At 36.5% G+C, this 21895-nt stretch overlaps 2 protein-coding genes across 3 annotated transcripts; one reads left to right on the top strand and one right to left on the bottom strand.

Annotated features, from left to right (window-relative positions):
- The first annotated feature begins 519 nt into the window (after window positions 1-519).
- Window positions 520-1958, top strand: hnrnpa0l (heterogeneous nuclear ribonucleoprotein A0, like). The gene has a single exon (XM_056472367.1). It carries the CDS (start codon window positions 587-589, stop codon window positions 1490-1492), a length of 906 nt encoding a protein of 301 aa, XP_056328342.1. The 5' UTR covers window positions 520-586; the 3' UTR covers window positions 1493-1958.
- Window positions 1959-5215: 3257 nt separating this feature from the next.
- Window positions 5216-21558, bottom strand: gsr (glutathione reductase). Of its 2 annotated transcripts, XM_056472471.1 has the most exons (14): window positions 21398-21558; window positions 20854-21126; window positions 19559-19585; window positions 18572-18660; window positions 17187-17256; window positions 15129-15276; window positions 14939-14993; window positions 14762-14861; window positions 14589-14675; window positions 12668-12835; window positions 10830-10941; window positions 9061-9192; window positions 5748-5881; window positions 5216-5641 (listed from the first exon to the last, which is right to left on the bottom strand). In XM_056472471.1, exons 2-14 carry the CDS (start codon window positions 21082-21084, stop codon window positions 5492-5494), a joined length of 1503 nt encoding a protein of 500 aa, XP_056328446.1. In that variant the 5' UTR covers window positions 21085-21126; window positions 21398-21558; the 3' UTR covers window positions 5216-5491. The 2 variants fall into 2 exon arrangements, with proteins under 2 accessions (XP_056328446.1, XP_056328445.1); XM_056472470.1 differs by having other exon boundaries at window positions 20854-21558.
- Between the last annotated feature and the right edge of the window lie 337 nt (window positions 21559-21895).

Below are 21895 nucleotides of genomic sequence, written 5' to 3' on the forward strand. Positions count from 1 at the left end.
TTTTAATAATTAAAAATAAGCTTTAATATAAACACTAGGTATGTCGTCTCATTTTTGCAAAAACCATTACACAAAGTGAAAATGAAACATCCATATTTTAATATTTTTTTACAAGACACTACTTGAATTTAATATGCTTCACATTCATATAAAACATTTTATTTGTTTATTTGATGTGGATTTTGTTTCACCAAAGCAGAAACTACACTTCAGAATTGAGAGAAACTATACTATTTAACGATAGACCTGTAAATCAAACATATTTATTTTAAACTAAACTTATACTATTTTTATATGTTCATCCGAATCCTGAATTCATAATAGATGAACTAAAACTTTCATTAACAACAGTAAAAGTGTAACGCTAAACCATATAGGTGTTAAAGCCGAAAAAGCCCTCCATTTTAGATCCATCCCACAGCACAATATGTTAATTAATATGACGGTATCGATTTGCTTTTCAGCCAATCAGACTCGTTGACGTAATCGCTGACGCACACAAAAGGAAACGCCTCGTGCCTGTTTTAAACGCGTTGCTTTCTTTCCTCCGTCGAGCGTGATCCACCAGTACGTCCATTGTGAGAAAATGACTAACCAACTCTGTAAACTCTTCGTCGGCGGCTTGAACGTCCAAACAACCGATGAAGGGTTGCGGGCACATTTCGAGCAATATGGACAGCTAACCGACTGCGTGGTGGTGATGAACCAGCCGCTACAGCGCTCCAGGTGCTTCGGCTTTGTAACGTACTCGAGCACCGAGGAAGCGGACGCCGCCATGTCTGCTAGGCCTCATATCGTAGACGGCAACAACGTGGATCTGAAGCGAGCGGTGGCCCGGGAAGACGCCGGAAAGCCTGAAATGCTCGCTAAAGTCAAGAAAATATTCGTCGGTGGTCTGAAAGACGACATCGAGGACGAACACCTTCAAGATTATTTCTCACAGTTTGGGCCCATCGAGAAGGCGCAGGTCATAACCGACAAAGACACCGGGAAGAAGCGAGGCTTCGGCTTTGTTTACTTCGACGACAACGATTCTGCCGACAAAGCCGTCGTGATGAAGTTCCACTCCATCTGCGGACACAAGGTAGAGGTGAAGAAAGCGCTCACTAAGCAGGAGATGCAATCCACCGGGGGCGGTCGCGGCGGCAGAGGAGGCCGAGGAATGGGCCGGGGAAGCGGCTTTGGTGGTGGCGGAAGAGGGGGTTACTATAACGACTACGGCTACCAGAACGGCGGCTACGGCAACAATTCCGGCTACGACAGCCAAAACGGCTACGGAGGCGGTTATAGTGACCAGATGGGCGGTGGATACGGCAACGGAAATGGCTACAGTGATTTCGGCGAGGGTTATGGACAGCAGGCTTCGGGCTACGGCGCTATGAAAACTGGCTACTATTCTTCCGGTAGGCAGAGCAGTGGCCCGTACCCACGTGGGGGAGGAGGCGGCGGTGGCAGTGGAGGCTATGGAAGAGGAGGATATGGAGGCTATTAGAAGCACTAATGTGACTCTAAGCTGCGTTTTTACTTTTTGTTTTAAGCAAACTATTTGGACTCTGGACTTTTCAAAATATTTGGTATTGGTTTTAAGTAAGAGCATTGTTTTGTGCCATTACCAGTACCAGCAGACACGCGTTGATTTTTCTTTTTCTTTGTTTCGGTTTTAGGTGGTCATGTGTTACCCAAGTCAAGCCTGTAAAACACCAGTGTAGGCTTTTGTATGATCTGTTTCTAGGTTTATTGCCTGTCCATTGTTTGGAGACGAAACTCAGGGGTAATAATGAAATTTAAGCAGCTCGTTTTCATCGTGACCTCTCTATATTCCTTCTGTTTTTGAGTGTAAAATAATTTTTGTTTTAATGCTGTCACACCGTTCCTATTGTACAACTGTTTTAAAGTTTCTTTTGATCTGAAAGTTGCCATACGCCTTTTGACCATTAAAAACCAATCTTTTTCATAAAGTCTGTTTGGTTCGACTGTTTTTTTTTTTTTTTGTTCCACTGGAATACCATTTCCTGCATTTTAATTAAACAAATCAGTTCTGTTGCTTGCATTTTATATAAATAAAGGTATTAAGTCTCCCCCATTTTATTTATATATAAAGGTTACAAGCTTGTAACATCCTTTTAAAACACCATAACTTGCATTGGTCGACATGAATGCCGTTTTCAACATTAAACGCCTTATAAAAATGATACCAGCCCCCTACTTTTAAACAACAGTCAGTGGCTTTGTAGTCTTTAAAGTTCAAGAAGCCTTAAATTCACTGAAATTGTATTGTAGATCAAACAAAATCTAAAAATCGGGCTGACATCCATCCAATAACCAACAATCCATCTTACTTTCCCTGATTTTATTTTTTCATGATAATATATACCTTTTATCTTCCATTTAATACAAAATTTACAGAAAGGGGAGCAGACACATTTATAAATGGGCATGGAACCCATTAGGTTGAAAAGAAGTTAAACTGAATCAGTTTGGGCCAAAAGCCAACAAATATATATTTGGGTTATTTGTATAATTATCTTAATAAATATACTTTTAACGTCGTTAAACTTGTCATTAAAATATGTATATTTAAAAATAAGTATATATAACTAGCATTTTCTTGTTTTGACACATTAAAGTATGTCACTAAGAAATAATTGCTTTTCTGTGGCAAACAAGGCCATTAGAAATTATCATTAGTGTTTAGTCCTGTATAAGTCTAAAATTTCAATTATAATGGTCTTAAACGTGTCTTAAAAAGTCTTAATATTGACTTGATGAAACCCTGAACAAAACAAAACCAAAAAGGCTCATCTGAGAATAACACATGCTGTAGCCAGATTAACTTTGACATCTGAATGCATAGTGTTTTGGGTAAATGAATGTTTAAACACACTATGCCCACAGAAAGACTTATTTTACACAATGGTTGCATTTAACTGAAAATTACAAATCCAAAGTCGTGTAATTAATTGATTTTGATAACGACGTTTTAATTTGTAGACCTTTATATTACCAATTACATTAGTACATTAAGCGTTGGAGTACCCATCATCTTTCATTAAAGGTTGGCTGACTGCTGAGAAAATGTCATTCAAAGGCACAGTTAACCTAAAAATGTCTTCATTTACTCAAGTTGTTTTTCAAGTATAATCTTTAAAGCATTTCTTTTGTTGAACACTAAAATGCTTAACGTGGCTTAATGTGCCTAAACATCAACTGGAGAAACCCAAATTTCAGTCAAACGTTTGTTCTAATTAAGCCTAAGTACTGTAAAGAGTGAGCCCCAATTCCATAGATAAAGTGAAAAACATCGTTAAACATCTTCCCATTGAAGTCATAAGGAAAAAGCTTAATGTGCCTTAACATCAACCAGAGAACCCCAAATTTCTGTCAAACTTTACTTGTGATTAACACTATTGTCAAAAGATTTCATAGATAAAATGAACAATATCACGTTAAGCGTTTTCTCCCCATTAAAGTCCATAATAAGGAAAAGCTCAACGTAACTTTACAACAACCGAGGTAAACCAAATGTTAAAAGGGCTGATCATACAATCTAATTTTATTTATGATAGATTAACCCTTGTCAAAAATGCGCTTGTGCTTGTTATTGACATCCCCACAACATAGGAGAAAACGCTTAACACAATTTTGTTCACTTTAGCTGTGAAAACAGCGCTCATTCTTTTGCTAGTATTAGTGCTAATAACAAGTAAACATTTTATAGAAATTTGATTTTTTATGCTTGTTGTTAAGGTACATTAAGCCACGTTAAGCTTTTTTCCTTATAATGGACTTCAATGGGTGGAGAAGACGCTTAATGGGATTTGTAAGTGTAATGTGATGTGATGTCACTTTATCTGTGGAATTGGGACTCGCTCCTTTTACAGTAGTTAGGCCTAATTACAAGAAAAGTTTAACAGAAATTTGGGTTTCTTTGGTTGATGTTTAGGTCCATTAAGGCCCAATCCTAATTCTACCCCTTAGCCCTTCCCCTTGTTTTACGCATTCATGTGAAGGGGTGTCCCAATTCTCTTTAGCTGGAAGGCATAGGGCTAAGGGGAAGAGCTAGATAAACCTTGAAACAGAGATTTTTCAGGACCACACTTGCAACCATGGGGTAAGAAAATTTCCCAGAATACACCATCTACAATTGGAGCATGGCTGCACACAAAAGTAAAGAGATGTACAAATAAGCATTTTTTTGTCGTTATTATGAATTTTTACGACAAACAAGCATATGTTTTAATACATTCATAACTGTGTTCGTGTTTTACGTCATGCTTTAAAAACGAAAAGAAAACCACAAAAATAAAACCCGCTAAATTTCAGTATCCATAATAATAACTGTTGTATAGCTTCACATCTGTCACTCGATGACACTCCAATACCCTGTCAGAAAAGTCTAGTGGCTGGGAAAGACCTTTTTACAGTGTCTACTATAATGTTAATGTTGTTTTCGTGTGTTTACATAGTAAATGCGCAGCACAGTTACAATCTTATTGCCACATTATATCATTAAAAAATAACGCAACTGGAATAATTACAGCAGACGGCGTCGTCGATCTAATTTGGAGCAAGATATGGCGATGACATGTGATGTGTGCAGGTGTTGTAGTGCTGTCCCATTTCTTAGGGGTAAATTTTAAAGCCCTTCCCTTTCACACTCTGTTTCTGGGACCAAGGGGATGGGGCAGGAGTACAAAAATAGAATTGGGATTGGGCCTAAGCCTCGTTAAGCTTTTTTTCACATTATGCATTTTAGAATGTCCCAAGATATAGCAGCCATTGACATACAGAAAGTTGGACCAAAAATACTATGGAAGTCAATGGCTGTTTTCCCCACATTGTTCAGTATATCTTCATTTGTCTTCAACAGAAGAAAGAAACTTTGGGTGAACTAACCCTTGAATTAATATTGCTCTAAGTTTGTTATCATATGATGGAAATTTTAAATGCACTTCATCATAACAAAGCAAAACTTTTAAAATACTGACGCATTTGGTTACGTTTTTATGAAAACTGACATTTATTAAAAGTATATTGATAATGTCAATACATAAATTAAGAAATGGTCAATTAACCACACAGAGACACTAATTTATTTAATAAATGTATTCTGATTCACAACTGGTTACACATATTAATCACTACTCACTACCCGCTACTAATGAAATCAACTCTGAATATAATATTCTGGAAATGTGAGAGAAAAGCAACAGTGTTTGACTTTAAACAGATTTAATTTTACCCAATAACATATCAAGCCTTTATCCGACTCTGTTCCAAGCAGACAATAATACCTGTGAAAATCTGAGGTACTGTACAAGAGACGCAGCCTGATAAACGGTTGTATTGTGTGCAACTTTTACACAACCAATATATCAAACATATGCTTCTGGTGTTACACAATGTTAGTTGGAACAATAGTCCAAGGAATTACATTATTTTACATTTACACTCTTTGGATTGCAATAGAGATGTAGTGAAAAGGCACTGATTAGCGCAGTGTTACTAGCTCCTCTGAGGACGTTGGGTGGATAGCAATGGTTCTGTCAAAGTCTGCTTTAGTCGCCCCCATGTTAACGGCTACGGCAAAACCCTGAAGCATCTCATCACAGCCAAAACCCTGCATGTGGAGACCGACCACCTAATGGAAGAAAAGAGGCCCAGACGGGGTGTGTGACTAACAGTAATTACAACTAAATATGGATGTTCTGTTTTGAGGCTCATTTATGATCAGATTATGCTCTCACCTTTTCATTTTCACCAGCGCACACCAACTTCATGATGCACTGACTCTTTCGAGTGGTAATGGCGTAATACATGGGGGTGAAAGAAGTGGTATAAACCTTCACCTTGTCCTTTCCCCACGTCTTGATTGCTTCATCTACAAAAAAGTAGATTAAAATAAAAATATATTCAGGATGTTAGTATATGGAGTATCACCTACATAAAGAGTTCCTGTTGCTGAAACTAAAACGATTACAATAGTTTTCAGTATTAATCTGAAATTAAACACTGAGTTCACAATCGAAAACAAACGACACTGACTAAAAAGCTTTCCATGACCTATAATGAACAGAAAAACAAACAGTTGTTGTGTTAAGCACTGAAAAATGTGTGAAAAAACATGTCACAGAAAATTCATATTTTCAAAATGGAAAGTAAAATTTTTAATTACACAAAAACTCCTGATATTCAATTACTTCATAATAAAATAAATGACTAAATAAATAATCAAATAAAATTCTCTGTCTTTCAATGTCTGAAATAGACCTTGATATTCCAGAACCTTGAAAATAAACAATAATTAACGGAGGCATGTAGTGTAAGTCATGATATTGGGATTTCTAACTTTGATATGATATCTTAAATACTGATATTCAATACGGTTTTCTACTAGGTGCATCTGTGTGTTATGGGTTTTCTGAGACCCCGTTTACACTAATACGTTTTAGTTTTAAAACGCATAAGCTTTTCTATGGTTACGTCTTCCATCCACACTACCCGGGAAGTTTTCGAGGCCTGAAAACAGCCCTAAAGAGGCCGTTTTCATTTTAAAACGCTGCTGCTCCCTGTCAGTGTAGACGGGGGAAACAAAGACATCTGAAAATGGAGGCGCTGCTGCAGATTGGGTGATCTGATTAGGGCTTTTTCCTCAATATTAGGTGCACAAAGTTCAGTCTTGCATCGTTTCTTTAAGTTCAGACTTCGCAAGTTTTATATGGAAAACAAACTCCCGAGGACACAAGGTAAAAACAGTGTACTTTTTAACGTCATTTGCTTCATACTGGCTATGTTGTTTTCACTTTCCTAACAAAAATAAAAACATGATGTAAGGAACTGCCTTTTTCCTTTTGATATTAACAACTTAACAGACATCAAAAGTGTTGAGGCATCGTGTAGCTACATATTTATATGATCGTCATCTTCACTGTATGCATATTAATAACAAAACGGAGCCTATAACATAACTGCCTCCTTTCATTTTCTTCATAAAATATTACCCTGTCACTTTTGCTCAATATCAGTTTTAATAATCAATCATGGCCATTATAAACATATAATGTACAATAAGTTTATACAATATAGGAAATAAAGGAAAGCAGTCAGTCAAATATGCAGAATCAGTGTACGTGGTTACATAAATGAACTTATATCAACTTATCTTTGCGTTCAGCCAAAACACGTTACCTGAGAACAAGTAATACATTTAAGACCATTAGATAGAGACAAGATGAATTAAATATTACATTTAACAAATACAGTGAGATGAGATCCAGCAGTGTCTTCTTGACTATCTGACGTGCGCTGCTCTCACCCGGGGGGATGTGCTCAAGCACCAGCTGACTGCCTGGAGCTTAGACACGTGTGTATATACATTGCAGTGCATGCCAGAGTTTTGGTGTGGTCACGTAATGTGCGTTTTCAGTGGTAAAGTGTGGACGGAGATCTTTCCAGAAACGCTTGGTGAAATGCCAGTGTAGATGTGGATTGTTTTCATTCTAAAACGCCATTTTAAAACTAAATCGTATCAGTGTAAACGGGGCCTGAATAGAGACTGAGGGGTTGTTTTATCTAGCATCTCTAATCCAAACATTAATACTCAGTAACTAACAGGAATAGAATTCAGTTTGATGAACAATTAATATTACTTTCTGATCTGTGTGTGGGGGGTGGGGGGCCGGGACTGTTAGATTAGCAATTTAACAGTCTACTGAAAAAACATTAAACACTAAACAAGACAACATCAAATAAATGATGAATTTATCATCAAAATCGTGTCAAAGATGTAGATTTTCTGTCTGCAGCTCCATGTGCCAGTACATACATACAAAAATGGATACCGGGAGGAGAGATATATAAATGGGAAAACAAATGGATGATTAGACATGGATGGATGGACAGTTAGATGAATAGACAAACAAGATAAATGTTTGATAGATGGAAAAACAGACCTATGGATGAGTGCCAGAAGGAATAAATAGATGGACTGACAGATGGATAGATGGATAAACTGATGTATGATCCAATGGAAGGAAAGAGAGAAGCATAGACAAATAGATGAATGGATGGGTAGACGACAGGCAAATAGACGAGTAATGGACAAATATCAAGAAAGAGATTGAAGTACAGTTGGATGGATGGATGGATGGATAAATGAACGTATAGGAGGACAGATGGATGACTGCCAGAAGAAATAAATAGATGGACTGATAGATGGATAGACGGATAAACTGACAGATGGATGTTCCAATGGTTGGGTATGGATGGGTAGATGACAGACAAATAAATGGAGTGATACAATAAACAAACAGATGAAAGTACAGTTGGATAGATAGATAGATAGATAGATAGATAGATAGATAGATAGATAGATAGATAGATAGATAGATAGATAGATAGATAGATAGATAGATAGATAGATAGATAGATAGATAGATAGATAGATAGATAGATAGATAGATAGATAGATAGATAGAAAGACAAGATAAATGGAGATATGGGAGGAAAAATGGATAGAAAAACAGACAGATGGATGACTGCCAGAAAAAAATTAATAGATGGACTGATATATGGATAGACAGATAAACCGACAGATGGATGGTTGAATGGTAAGAAAGAGAGAAGCACAGACAGATAGATGAATGGATGGGTAGAAGAGGTGATGGACAAATATCAACAAACAGATGTTGGGTGGATGAAGTACAGTTGGTTGGTTGGTTGGTTGTTTGCTTGTTGGATGGATAAACAAGATAAATGAACGTATAGGAGGATAAATGGATGGAAAAACAGACGGATGGATGAATGCCAGAATAAATAAATAGATGGACTGATAAAGGAATAGACAGATAAAATGAAGAATGGCTGGTCCAATGGTAAGGAAGACAGAAAAGAACGAATAGATAGATGAATGGATGGGTAGATTACAGACAAAGAGATGGAGTGATGGACAAATATCAAAAAACAGATGAAACTACAGTTGGATGAATGGATGGATGGATAGACAGATAGACAGATCTGCATACCTAGTGTGATAAAAACTCAAAGCAAGCATGAGCTCACCTTCAGTTAGTCCCACTGTGCCGATAGGCGGGTGGCTGAACACAACTGTAGGGATGTTATTATAATCGACTTTGGAGTCTGCTTTGCCCTCAAACAGTCGGTGAGCAAGCTTTCTGCCAGCAGCAATAGCAACTGTACACACAAACAAAAACAGGACACAACAACAGCTCATCAAAAAAACGAAATAGACATTCCCAATAAACAGATGCTAAAAATTAAATATACAGATAATTCAGTTTTTCCTACTACGGAAGTCTATTTTTGTGTTCAACAGAAGAAAAAAGAATCTGATAAATGTTTGGAACAAGCAAAAGGCAAGTAAACGGGTGGAAGCAGGGGTGCCCAAAATTTGGGCCAAAACCAAATATCATTGTGAACCGTGGGCCAAAGGTAAATATACCAAACTATATTACATTAAAGTGGCCATGGTCAATTTCCTATTTATTTCATAATATTCAAAAATAAATGAAAAACATTACTTTAAATTGTATTAACTAATGCAGTATAATAATGATTACTACTAATAATGATAACTAATGCATTTAAAAAGATAACTTATTACAATTATATTATAACAGTGAACAGCGGAGTTCAATGCTGAATACACTAGTCAAGCAGAATCTGCCTTTGCCTTGATTTGCTCACCAAAGTCTCTGCATTGTCCTCTATTATCAGGTGACAGTATGTACATTTACAAATAAATCTGATCATTTTACAATATTTAATTGAAACATTTAATTCCAGTTCGCTTTTTAACAATAAAACAAAAAAAAAGGTTACACTGAATTGACAATCTCTAGATCATAGGTCTCAAACTAAATTCCTGGAGGGCCGCAGCTCTGCACAGTTTTGCTCCAATCCTGATCAAACACAGCTGATCCAAATAATCGAGGTGTTCAAAAGAGACATAAACACCTTCATTAGTTGGATCAGCGGTGTTTGATCAGGGTTGGAGCAAAACTGTGCAGAGCTGCGGCCCTCGAGGAATTGAGTTTGAGACCATATTTCAACGCTTCCCCATCATTCTTCTTTTCTTCTCAGATGGGATGGCGGGCAATGGGCCAACTTTGGCCCGCAGGCCCTAGGTTGGGAATATCTGCTTTAGGGTAAAAAAAAAAAATGTGTGACGAATGCAAGGAAGTTCAATTTACTCTGACCAACAGAGGTCGCAAGAGTACACCAAGAGCATAAAATTCAAACAATACACAAAATCAACTTCCTCATTTACAGTGACTGTTGTTTGTTCTGAATGTGAATGGGATTATTTACATAAACCAGCAGAATAACAGGAAGAAGGGATCAAACATCACACATCGTGATCTTTTAAGCTCAATGAAAATCTCAAATTTAAAGGGGTAGTTCACCCTAAAATTACAATTCTGTTCTCGCTTACCCTTCACTTGTTCCAAACCTTTTGGAGTTTCTTTCTTTGTTGAACACAAAAGAAGATATTGAAAAATGCTGGCACCTATAGACTTCCATAGTCACTTGTTTATCATCTACAGAAATCAATGCATGCCTTTTATTAAAATATCTTCTTTTGTGTTCAACAGAAAACTGATAAGGGTTTAAATCCACACAAGGGAGATTAAATGATAAGGTCATTTTCATTTTTAGATGATCTATCCCTTTAATTAATTTCTAAACTATGCTGAAACAGAGAAAGTGTTTCAGATTGAGCTGTGTTAATGAGTTCAAACAGAAAATCAGGACGATTTTAACGTATATAAAAGCAACTTCTGAGTAAGGATGTGAAGCTGAAGCCATACCAGGTGTCAGAAGGGCTCGTCCACAAACATCCCCGACTGCATAGACGCCTGGACGTGAGGTGTTCTGGAACTCATCCACCACGATATGACCCCGTTCATCAAGTTTCACACCCTGAATAACAAGACAACCTCTATTATTCATACTCTGTCACCATGCGATAAGAGTGCAAAGATAAACTTTAAAGGAATGCTCTAGGTTCACTTATGAACACAATCTCTTGCGTGTTTCAGCATAAACACAGTGTACACAATGACAATGCATTTACAGAGAGATTAAAAGCAGAAATGTAAAACTTGTGTTTTTGGTGAAGCATATACCCAACCCAGCATTATAAAAACAATGGAGATGTTGCACTTATGTATGTAAATGTTCTGATTTGGCTTTCTCGATACGGATAAATGGGTAACATTATATAAAATGTAACTCGATTTATAATAACAACTTGAGTAGGCTTGCATATTAAAATTTAGGGAGGAAAAAGTCACTTCTACAACCGTTCAGAGATCCATTTCATAATATCTTACAAATTCTCAGTTTATGGAGGCACTGAATTATGCAGTGAATGCAAAATTCAAGCAAAAACACATCTTGAAAGCAAATGAGTTACACATTTATTGTAATGTATTATAAATACTGCACATCCTTATTAGGATAGTTCACCCAAAACTGAATATTCTCTTATTATTTACTCCTTCTACACTTGCTCCAAACCTGTTTGTTTTCTTTTTCTTCTGTTGAACACAAAGGAAACATACTGAAGAAGGTTGGTGGGAAAAACCAATCATTGACTTCCATAGTATCTTTTGTTCCTACTATAGACAGAGTTTCTTCAGATATCATAATGTCAAATTTAAGACTTTTTAAGACCTTTTTAAGACCATTAAGTATTAAATTTAGACCTATATCACCTATATGTAACTGCGTAACTGTTTACCCGAGGCTCATTCTTATAGACCATTTCAATGTGGTCATGTCATTGGCGCATGACCATTTCCTGCTTATCAAATTTCATAACTGTAACAAGGGGCAATTCAATCATAACTTAATGATGAAACAGTTATCATAACATTATCGATATGTGGCTCTTTTTTTGGGGGTTCTTGTAGAAATTAAAAATGTAAAACAGGAAATATGTCGGGACCATTGTATTTGTTTAGTACCTCAAATGGTCTATATTCGTTCTTCTGCTAGTGAATTTGGATGTTCTAAAATGAGCGCCCATATACAAAAGGTTATAAATTTGCATAATAAATTATAACCCTGTCACCCAATGTTTGCTTGCTATTAAAAAATGTTTATTTTTAATCCTTTGAAAATCATCATCATACAGATTCATTCATTCATGCATTTTCCTTCAGCTAAATCCCTTTATTCATCAGGTGTCACCACAGCTGAATGAACCGCCAACTTCTCCAGCATATGTTTTACACAACGCATGCCTTCCAGCTGCAACCTAGTACTGGAAAACACCCAGATACTCTCACATTCACACACATACATTCACCAATTCACCTATAGCACATGTCTTCAGACTGTGGGCGAAACCGGAGCACCCAGGGCAAACCAACACCAATACGGGAGAACAAGCAAACTCCACACGGAAATGCCAACTGACCCAGTCGGGACTCGACCCAGTGACCTTCTTGATGTGTGGCGACAGTGCTAACCACTAAGCCACCGTGTCCATACAGATACATTTAATTTGCAATCCAAGAATATTCCATTTCTAAAGTTTTTATTCTTATTAATTGTACTAAGAAAAGCATTACCACACATTTAAACTTAGTCTAAGGATCTCAATAATAATAGCATTATGTCAATGTAAATGAATTCTTACTATTTGACTGAGGTTCAGGCCAGCAGTGTTAGGTTCTCTGCCAATGGCCCACAGCAGACAGTCCACCTCATTAATAGTGTCAAACTGCTCCTGCGAATCCTTGTCATCAGGGTCTTTTGTAACCAGCGTTATAGAGAGGCCTTTGCCATTCTTCTTCACTGACTTCACCTGCGAACACATTTGGGAGGTTACACTTTATTTTGATGCTCTCCTTTAGACATTGTGCTCACTCAAACATGCCAAATAGTACCATTCACATGTGATATTAAGATGTGTTTTATCAATTTGATCACAAGTGGATGCTGCCAAGCATCAACTTTAACATTTTGAGCTGGTCCACTTTAGATAATTTCCAGATACAGTCGAAAACACATCCAATTGGGGGCGATACTGAGCAGGCAATGGTGTAGGGTGCAAGTTGGCTAAGCTCTGCACAATACTTTATATAATTCATTAATTTAAAGCACCTTCATCGAAAATATGATATGAAACACCTATCTAAAACTTAAATACACTATGTAAGATGGCTTGTTCTTTATAAATCCAAGTGGTGAGCAGACTATGTGAACAGAAGTACACTGGGAAAACTTCTGCCATCCAAGTGGATGCTAACAAACCTAGCGTGATGTCCGAGTCAGCCAAACACACTGACATTATTTGTATTTAAGCTGAGCTAATCTCATCTATCAAAGCGAAAAATAACTGTGCTCTTTCAAACAGAACTGTAAAATGTATTGGCACACAAATTTGACAAGTTAAAACTGAGATTGCAAGCAACGCTTCGGCTCTTGGCTCAGATTTTGAGGCAATTAAAACAACAACGTCAGACATGGAACAAGGGTTATCCAACTGCTCGGATGATGTTACAGAACTACAAAACACTGTGCGCAAACTGGAAAGCCTACAAGAGAAATGTCTGGACATGGAAAGACGAATGAGAAGGTCAAACATTAGAATACTGAATGTAGCCGAAGAATCCAGCGCATGTACTCCAGCCTCGATATGGAAGTTGGTCAAAGATACCCTCAAAATGGATAAAGATTTATTGATCGATAGATCTCATCGCACTCTCCAGACAAAACGTGCAAATGAAAACGCATTCAATTGAATTGCTATTGTAAACACTAATGTGGTTGAATGCATTCAGACCGACACAAAAGACCACATTCTCTTTTTTTGAGCCAACATTTGATTATTATGGGATATATTAGGAGAAAGCATAGTAAAACAGATTATTCATTATTTTCTGCATTACACCAAACACAGGGATTAGTATCAAACCTCAATACTTTTCAATTCCCTGCTTTCCCACTTACTCTTAAAAAGATAGTTCACCCAAAGATCTAAATATCGCTTTCTGTGTTCAAACAGCAGAAAGAAACTCAAATAGCTTTTTGAACAAGTGAAGAGCGTGTAAATGATGAACAAATGGGGTGAACTGTCTCTTTAAGCTGTGTAATGTGGGTTTGTTATTGTAATAACACTCATGTGTTGCACTGAACACAACTACAAAAGTGAATAAATAAGAAAGAAGGGTTTGGCACATTTCAAATTGTTAGAATGCAGCTTACCAATTGTTATAGGATCACTGAAATTTAATGAAATGCCAATACCAGGTGAAAAAATCCTTATTATTATTGCTATATTAATAGATTATGTTTAGGGTTAGCAAAAATAAGTTGAAGTACTTGGAAGACCATCAAAATAATTGTTAAGCAAATATTCTCCTAATATGCTAATGAATGGTTAATGGAACGTAAAGGCAAAGTTTAATTGACAGACTAAACAGGACATCAAAATAAATTGTTATCTATTTGGATGCACTAAGATATACTAAATTATAACTGAAATCTGCCAAACAAACTTACACACGAGACTAAAAAATGAGATGACAACTTATAAGCTTACGCACATTAATTACCTGAGTATTTTTCCGTAAGTCAATACCATTATTTTGCAATTCTTTGGTGCAATTTGAGCTTATCAAGGCATCAAAGTTTCTCAGCACCTTGGAAAGAAAGAACAGAGTTATCACTTACTTTGGGATACACATGGCAGTAGCATTTAAGCAGGTGAAATAAAGAGGTCTCTTACCCCTCCTTGTCGTATAATGATGGACGTTTTGGACCCAAGAGTGGAAAGGATACCAGCCATTTCCACAGCAATGTATCCTGCTCCAACTATAACACTACGTCTAGGTGGATATAATGACTGGTTACTTTATGAAATGCTAAGAACATAGTTATTTATGGTGCACAAATAAAGGCTTACTTAGGGCAAGACTCAAGTTCAAAGAACCCATCACTGGTGATGCCTAAATTGGATCCTAAAAAGGTGATTGAATTAACAAAATGTTTTAGCAGATGCTGTACAAAAATCTAAAAGTTAAATGGCAAGTGCACATGATAAGAATGCACTGAAATGAAGTACATTGTCCATAATGAAGGAAATTGAAGCCCACCTGGCACATCATCCTCACTGACCGTGGACGGATGGCCGCCAGTGGAGATTAGGATATGGGTTGCTGTGTATTTCTTTCCATTGACTTCAACTGTGGGTTCAGGGTCATCTGTGAACCTTGCATAGCCATGAATAAACTCAATTTTGCCCTGTGTGCAACCACAAACAACTTTTAGTCATCAAATTCAATTCTGAAAGTCAGTCACACCAATTCTGTCACATCATGCATTTTCATTTGACTACTCTGTTTTTTTTTTATTATACTACACTGTATACACAAAGAGACTTACAAAAGAGGAACTAAAAAATCTAACTATTAAAGTAGCTCATTGTATTAGATTAGAGCATTAGGGATCATTTTCACATGGTTTCTGACATTTTAGCCATTATACTACAGTGCATCCAGAAAGTATTCATAGCGCTTCACTTTTTCCACATTTTTTTATGTTACAGCCTTATTCCAAAATGGATTAAATTCATTTATTTCCTCAAAATTCTACCCACAATAGCCCAACATTGTGAGAAAAGATTTTTTGAAATTGTTGCAAATTTATTAAAAATAAAAAACCTGTAAAATCACATTTGATTGAGCGTTTGCTCAATACTTTGTTAATGCACCTTTGGCACCAATTACAGCCTTAAATCTTTTTGAATATGATGCCACAAGCTTGGCACACCTGTCTTTGGGAATTTTTGCCCATTCCTCTTTGCAGTACCTCTCAAGTTCTATCAGGTTGGATGGGAAGCGACGATGTACAGCCATTTTCAGATCTCTCCAGAGATGTTCAATAGGATTTAGGTCTGGGCTCTGGCTGGGCCACTCAAGGACATTCACAGAGTTGTTGTCAAGCCACTCCATTGATATTTTGGCAGTGTGCTTTGGGTCATTGTCCTGCTGGAAGATGAACCGTCGCCCCAGTCTGAGGTCAAAGACACTCTGATGCAGGTTTTCATTCAGAATGTTTCTGTACATTGCTGCATTCATCTTTTGATCTATCCTGATAAGTCTTCCAGTTCCTGCTGCTGAAAAATATCCCCACAGCATGATGCTGCCACCACCATGCTTCACTGTAGGGATGGTATTAGCCTGGTGATGAGCGGTGCCTGGTTTTCTCCAAACGTAACCCCTGGCATTCACTCAAAAGAGTTTAATTTTAGTCTCATCAGACCAGAGAATTTAGTTTCTTATGGTCTGAGAATCCTTTAGATGCCTTTTGGCAAACTCCAGGGGGTAGTGGATTCCGTCTGGCCACTCTACCATACAGGCCTGATTGGTGGATTGCTGCACAGATGGTTGTCCTTCTATAAGGTTCTCCTCTCTCCACAGAAGACCGAGTAACCATCGGGTTATTGATCACCTCCCTGACTAAGGTCCCTCTCCCCGATTACTCAGCTTAGATCACCGGCCAGCTCTAGGAAGAGTCCTGGTGGTTCCAAACATCTTCCACTTTTGGATGATGGAGGCCACTGTGCTCATTGGAAGTTTCAGAGCAGCAGAAATTTTTCTGCAACCTTCCCCAGCATTGTGCCTCGAGAAAATCCTGTCTTGGAAGTCTATAGACAATTCCTTTGTCTTCATGCTTGGTTTGTGCTTTGACTTGCACCATCAACCCTGGGACCTTATATAGACAGGTGTATGCCTTTTTATAATTATGTACAATCAACTGAATTTACCACATGTGAAATTCAATTATGCTGCTGAAACATCTCAAGAATGATCAGTGGAAACAGAATGTACCTGAGCTCAATTTAGAGGGTCACAGCAAAAGCTGTGAATACATGTGAATTTTCAGTTTTTTTATTTTAAATAAATTTGCAACAATTTCCAAAAACTATTTTTTCACATTGTCATTATGGGGTATTGCGTGTAGAATTTTGAGGAAATAAATTAATTGAATCCATTCTGGAATAAGGCTGTAACATAAAAAATGTGGAAAAAGTGAAGCGCTATGAATACTTTCTGGATGGACTGTATGTATATGGTACATATAAGAGGAAATGAGTGCAAACTTGCTTAATCCATAAACTACCTTTAACATCACAATTTAAAGCAGCCTACCTTTTCAAGGTTGCTCCTGTAAATCTGATTCAGGCGACTCACGTAAGCATCCCTTTTGTGTTTTATGATTCTGAAAAAACACATAACCAAAGAATGACCTTTATTCCATTAATTTATCTTGTTACAGCACTGAAAATCCTGATAGTTAAACTACTCCACCTCATACTTTTGTGTCTACATAATGACATTGCATACCGCAAAAAAAGAGAAGCAAAACAAACACTGAAAGCATTCATTTATCAGAGCGAGTGGGAACTTAACCACCCTCGAGTGTCACAAGAGTAAAAAGTCTCTTGGTTTGAAAAGAATTACCACATCTTGCAGAAGCAACATCCTCTAAGCCAAGCTGTCATCATATACACTTACAGTCTCAATTATTTAAGGTTATCACTAGTACTTGTTTAAAATTACTATTAATGATAACACTTTATTTTGATGGTCCATTTGAGTATTAGTAGACTGTCTGTTTAATATCTGTTGATATGTTCCTTCAACAGACATTTAACTGACTATAAGAAACTTTGCAAGTACATGCCAACTTACACTAACCCAAACCTAACAGTCTACTTATAATCTAATGAGAATTAGTTGGCATGTAGATGCAATGTAACTTAAATTCAAAAAAAGGGACCATCAAAATATAGTGTGACCCTATTAACAAATGACTAAGAATAGAATGGGTTGTTTTGGGTGAGTAATTTGTACCAAAAGAATAGTTACAAATGTGTAATGAAAGTGACTGAAGGCAACACCAAGACTCACCAAATGTGGTTAACCACACACACTAGGAAATCTGGGGAGTTTTGATTAATATATTATATTCCTTAACAAGTATCAATCAACATTAGCCAAATAAATAAAAAAATACATTTAATAATTATGTATAGACCATTTCAATGTTGTCATATCATTGACCCATGAACATTTCCTGCTTGCTATAAAACTATTTCATAACTGTGACAAGATGCAATTCAATCATAACTTAATATCAAAACAGTTATCATGACATTATTAATCAATATGTGGCTCATTTTAGATTCTCGGAAGCTATACAAATAAAAAAATGTAAAACAGGAAATACATTGGGACCATTGTTTTTGTTTACATTCCTCAAATTGGTCTATATATAAATACAAATGTTTGTATTTTGCACAAACCACACAGGGCCACTTAATACTTTTACTAGAGTAATATATATTTAGGGTATCTGAACTTGTTTTATTCAAGTACTTCTGCACTTTGTCAACTGAAAAACAGAAACTAGTAGAATAAAAATACATTTAATTATTATCATTACTATAAAAAAACTATTAATGCCACAGTCTTAGACCACAAAAAAACTCAACAAGATATAAAAACACCAATAAAAACATGATCTTACTTACTGCCAGCTGAAATGTGCTTTTGCTCCCTCAAATCCATAGTCTTCATGATCGTGGAGATACTCTGCATGAGTGGATGTGTTCCACATAACCTTGAAGCATGCATAATGTATTAAATATTTTATTTCTGAAAATATCTGCTTACTTTACACTTAATCAATAATAAATAATTGATTGATGTATGGGTTGTGCGATTAATCGAAATCAAATTGCAATTTGAAGCGTTGCGATTAGTTAATCGCAAGAAGCTGCAATAATAAATATATAAGTATATATGTGACAAAAATAACGAATAACATCTTCAAAACCAGTCTGCTGTACTACAGAAACAGAACATGCTAGACATGCTAGACTAAACATGCTAGACTTTCTGCGATGGTGTCATGAGGCATTGCAGACATGGTATCGGTTGTCATGAACTATGCCACATTACACGAGAAGAAACGATTGAATCTTGTGTCATGATGTCCATTCGTCATTGACGACTCCCCACGACACCTTACATCACGGAAATCATGCCGAAATCGTGTGATCTGACCGGGGCTTTATGATTAGCAAATTAAGTGAGCACACTTTCCTCCTGCCTAATCAGAATTGTGCAACTGAACTGCGCCCAACAAACAGAAAAGTGCTGACAAGTGGGATTATGGCTTCTGCTGCTTCAGAAGCATTAATAAACGAATTAATTTCAAAGAATAACAGCATTTGTAATATGGGAATATTTTGGTTTTAAAGTCACAGACGAAAAAAAACAGGTCATTTTTAAGAGCTGTCGCAGAATTGTTGCTACAGCTTACAGATTATTGAGCTGAAGCTTGAGTTAAATTAAAAAACAGCTTGAAGCTTGAATTAAAACGTAAATCAAATCGCAATATCTGTCCAAAAAAAATAAAATAATAATAATCGCAATTAGATATTTTCCCCAAATCGCACAGCCCTATAATGTATAAATAAATAATTGATGGACAATAAATAATACAAAAACAATACCTTTTTAGGAACACATCCAACATTGACCTGAGGAGAAAAACAGTTTATTAACTGACCAAGTCAGTAATATATAGTTGACATCAGAATTATTAGCCCTCCTGAATTATTAACCCAAGTGTATTTTTTTCCCCATGCTCTGTTTAACGGATTTCAACACATTTTTAAACATAAATTTTAATAACTGACTTATTTTATCTTTGGCATGATGACAGTCATTAATATGTTACTAGATATTTGTCAAGACACTATTGTATTCAGCTTAACGTGACATTTAAAGGCTTACCTAGGTTAATTAGGCAAGTTAGAGTAATTAATTAGGCAAATCATTGTATGGCAGTGGGTTGTTCTGTAGACAATAAAATATTGCCTAATAATATTGACCTTAAAATGGTTTAATAAAAAATTTAACTGAAAGACAGAGTAAGAACTTAAAATGCAACATGGATGAAAATGTGTGGGATGATATTATCAGACTACCCAACAGATTGCAATTTAATATTGTACATAGAGCCTATATCCCCAAATAAATATAGTAAAATAAATAACACTGTTTCACCTCAATGTCCAAAATGCAATATTAGTATCGGTAAGTTCTTTCATTGTCTTTGAGAATGGCCTTTGATTGCTGATTTTTGGAATGACATCTGTGACAAACTGTCCATAATACAAAAACAGAAGATTACAGCCTCCCCATTAATGTGCTCACTAGGTGTTCTGCATTGATTATAAGTCTACTATTTATCCTTAATTGTGCACACTGCCATATAGTAATATTGTTTTGAATTATATATTTTTTGAAATATTTTTTATTTACTTTTATTTTCTCTTCTTTCTTTTCCCCTTAAAATACCATATAAAAATAATAATAAATAAATAAATAAATATCCTACAAAAAAATAAAAGCATTATCGTAAATAATAATAATAATAATAATAAACTGCTTTTATTCTAGCCCAAATAAAACAAGACTTTCTCCAGAAGAAAGAATATTATAGGAATTACTGTGAAAATTCCTTGCTCTGTTGTAAACACCATTTGGGAAATATTTGAAAGAAAAATTGACAGCAGGGCTAATAACTTTAACTTCAACTGTACACCCAAACAAAATGCATGTGTGCTGGACAACAAAAACATCCCACTAAACAAGCTGAAATACAGCTGAATCTGGACGCTTCCCAAAGCAAGTGTACATGTGACTAATCCAATGACAGAAAACAGCTCGTCTAAAAGAAAACAATGACATGGCTCTGAGGTAAAACTGAGGTATTGCAAAATGCAAGATGGTTTTTACTCACGCAGGTACCTCCGAGTCTGTGACTTTCGATCACGGCAGTGGTGGCACCGAGTTCAGCCGCCCTCCGCGCACCGGCCAGCCCACCGGATCCTCCACCTACCACCAGAAAATCAAAGCGCGAGACGGATCCAGAAGCCATGCTGCGACCGAGTAGTTTACGGGAAGATGACAGCGAGCGTCCGAGACTAAGAAAAGACGACCGAAGTCGAGCCAATGGGCTTAATATCTCCATGAGCAGGAAGCAACACCCCGGCCAACGCAGTAACTAGTTGAACTGATGGGAGGGACGTGAAAGCCAGTGCTTAGTCATTGTGAATCGACACAATGGTGTGTAAATCCCAGAAGCAAGTTTGGACAATAGTTATAGTTAGCCATGCTTATTACTGTCCTTCACTGACAATCACGTTTCTCTATATCCCGGGGGTTGAACTTACTTTGAACTCACTTTTAAATGTGACACAGCATGCTTTATGTACCCCGTGAATAATATCGTATTATAATACTCGTAAAATTGGACGAAAAGCGGCCACTAAACGCTAACTTACCCGTGGAGTGCAGCCGTTAAGCTAATACCTGTAGCGGAAAGCCGTTTGCTGTATATTATTAACATAATTTAAGTAAATGGAGTATCATTATTTAGAGGTGTTAGGATATGAGCACTATAGCGATAGCTATGAGGCCCATCTTCGGTTTTGTTTATAACGGAATATATCAGAAACGTGTGTGGGGAGCTGAGCTGAACTGCGCATGCACGTGCTCAAAAGCATAACAGCAGCGACAGAATATTGATTTTTTGTAAAAAAACTTTAATTTCAGCGAGGACCCCTTACATCAAAATTAGTAAATGTAAATACATTGTAACATTTAAAACGCTATTCTTGTGAACTATTAATCACATTTAAAATGTCTAAACAAAAAGGACGCTTTTTAACTTGATAGTCTTCTTTGATGACCAAAATGGTCTTATTTAGGGCTGATAAAGGTTAGCAAAAAAAAAAAAAAAAAAAAAAAAAAAAAATATATATATATATATATATATATAT

The sequence above is a fragment of the Danio aesculapii genome, chromosome 14, assembly GCF_903798145.1.
Source record: "Danio aesculapii chromosome 14, fDanAes4.1, whole genome shotgun sequence".
Taxonomy (NCBI): domain Eukaryota; kingdom Metazoa; phylum Chordata; class Actinopteri; order Cypriniformes; family Danionidae; genus Danio; species Danio aesculapii.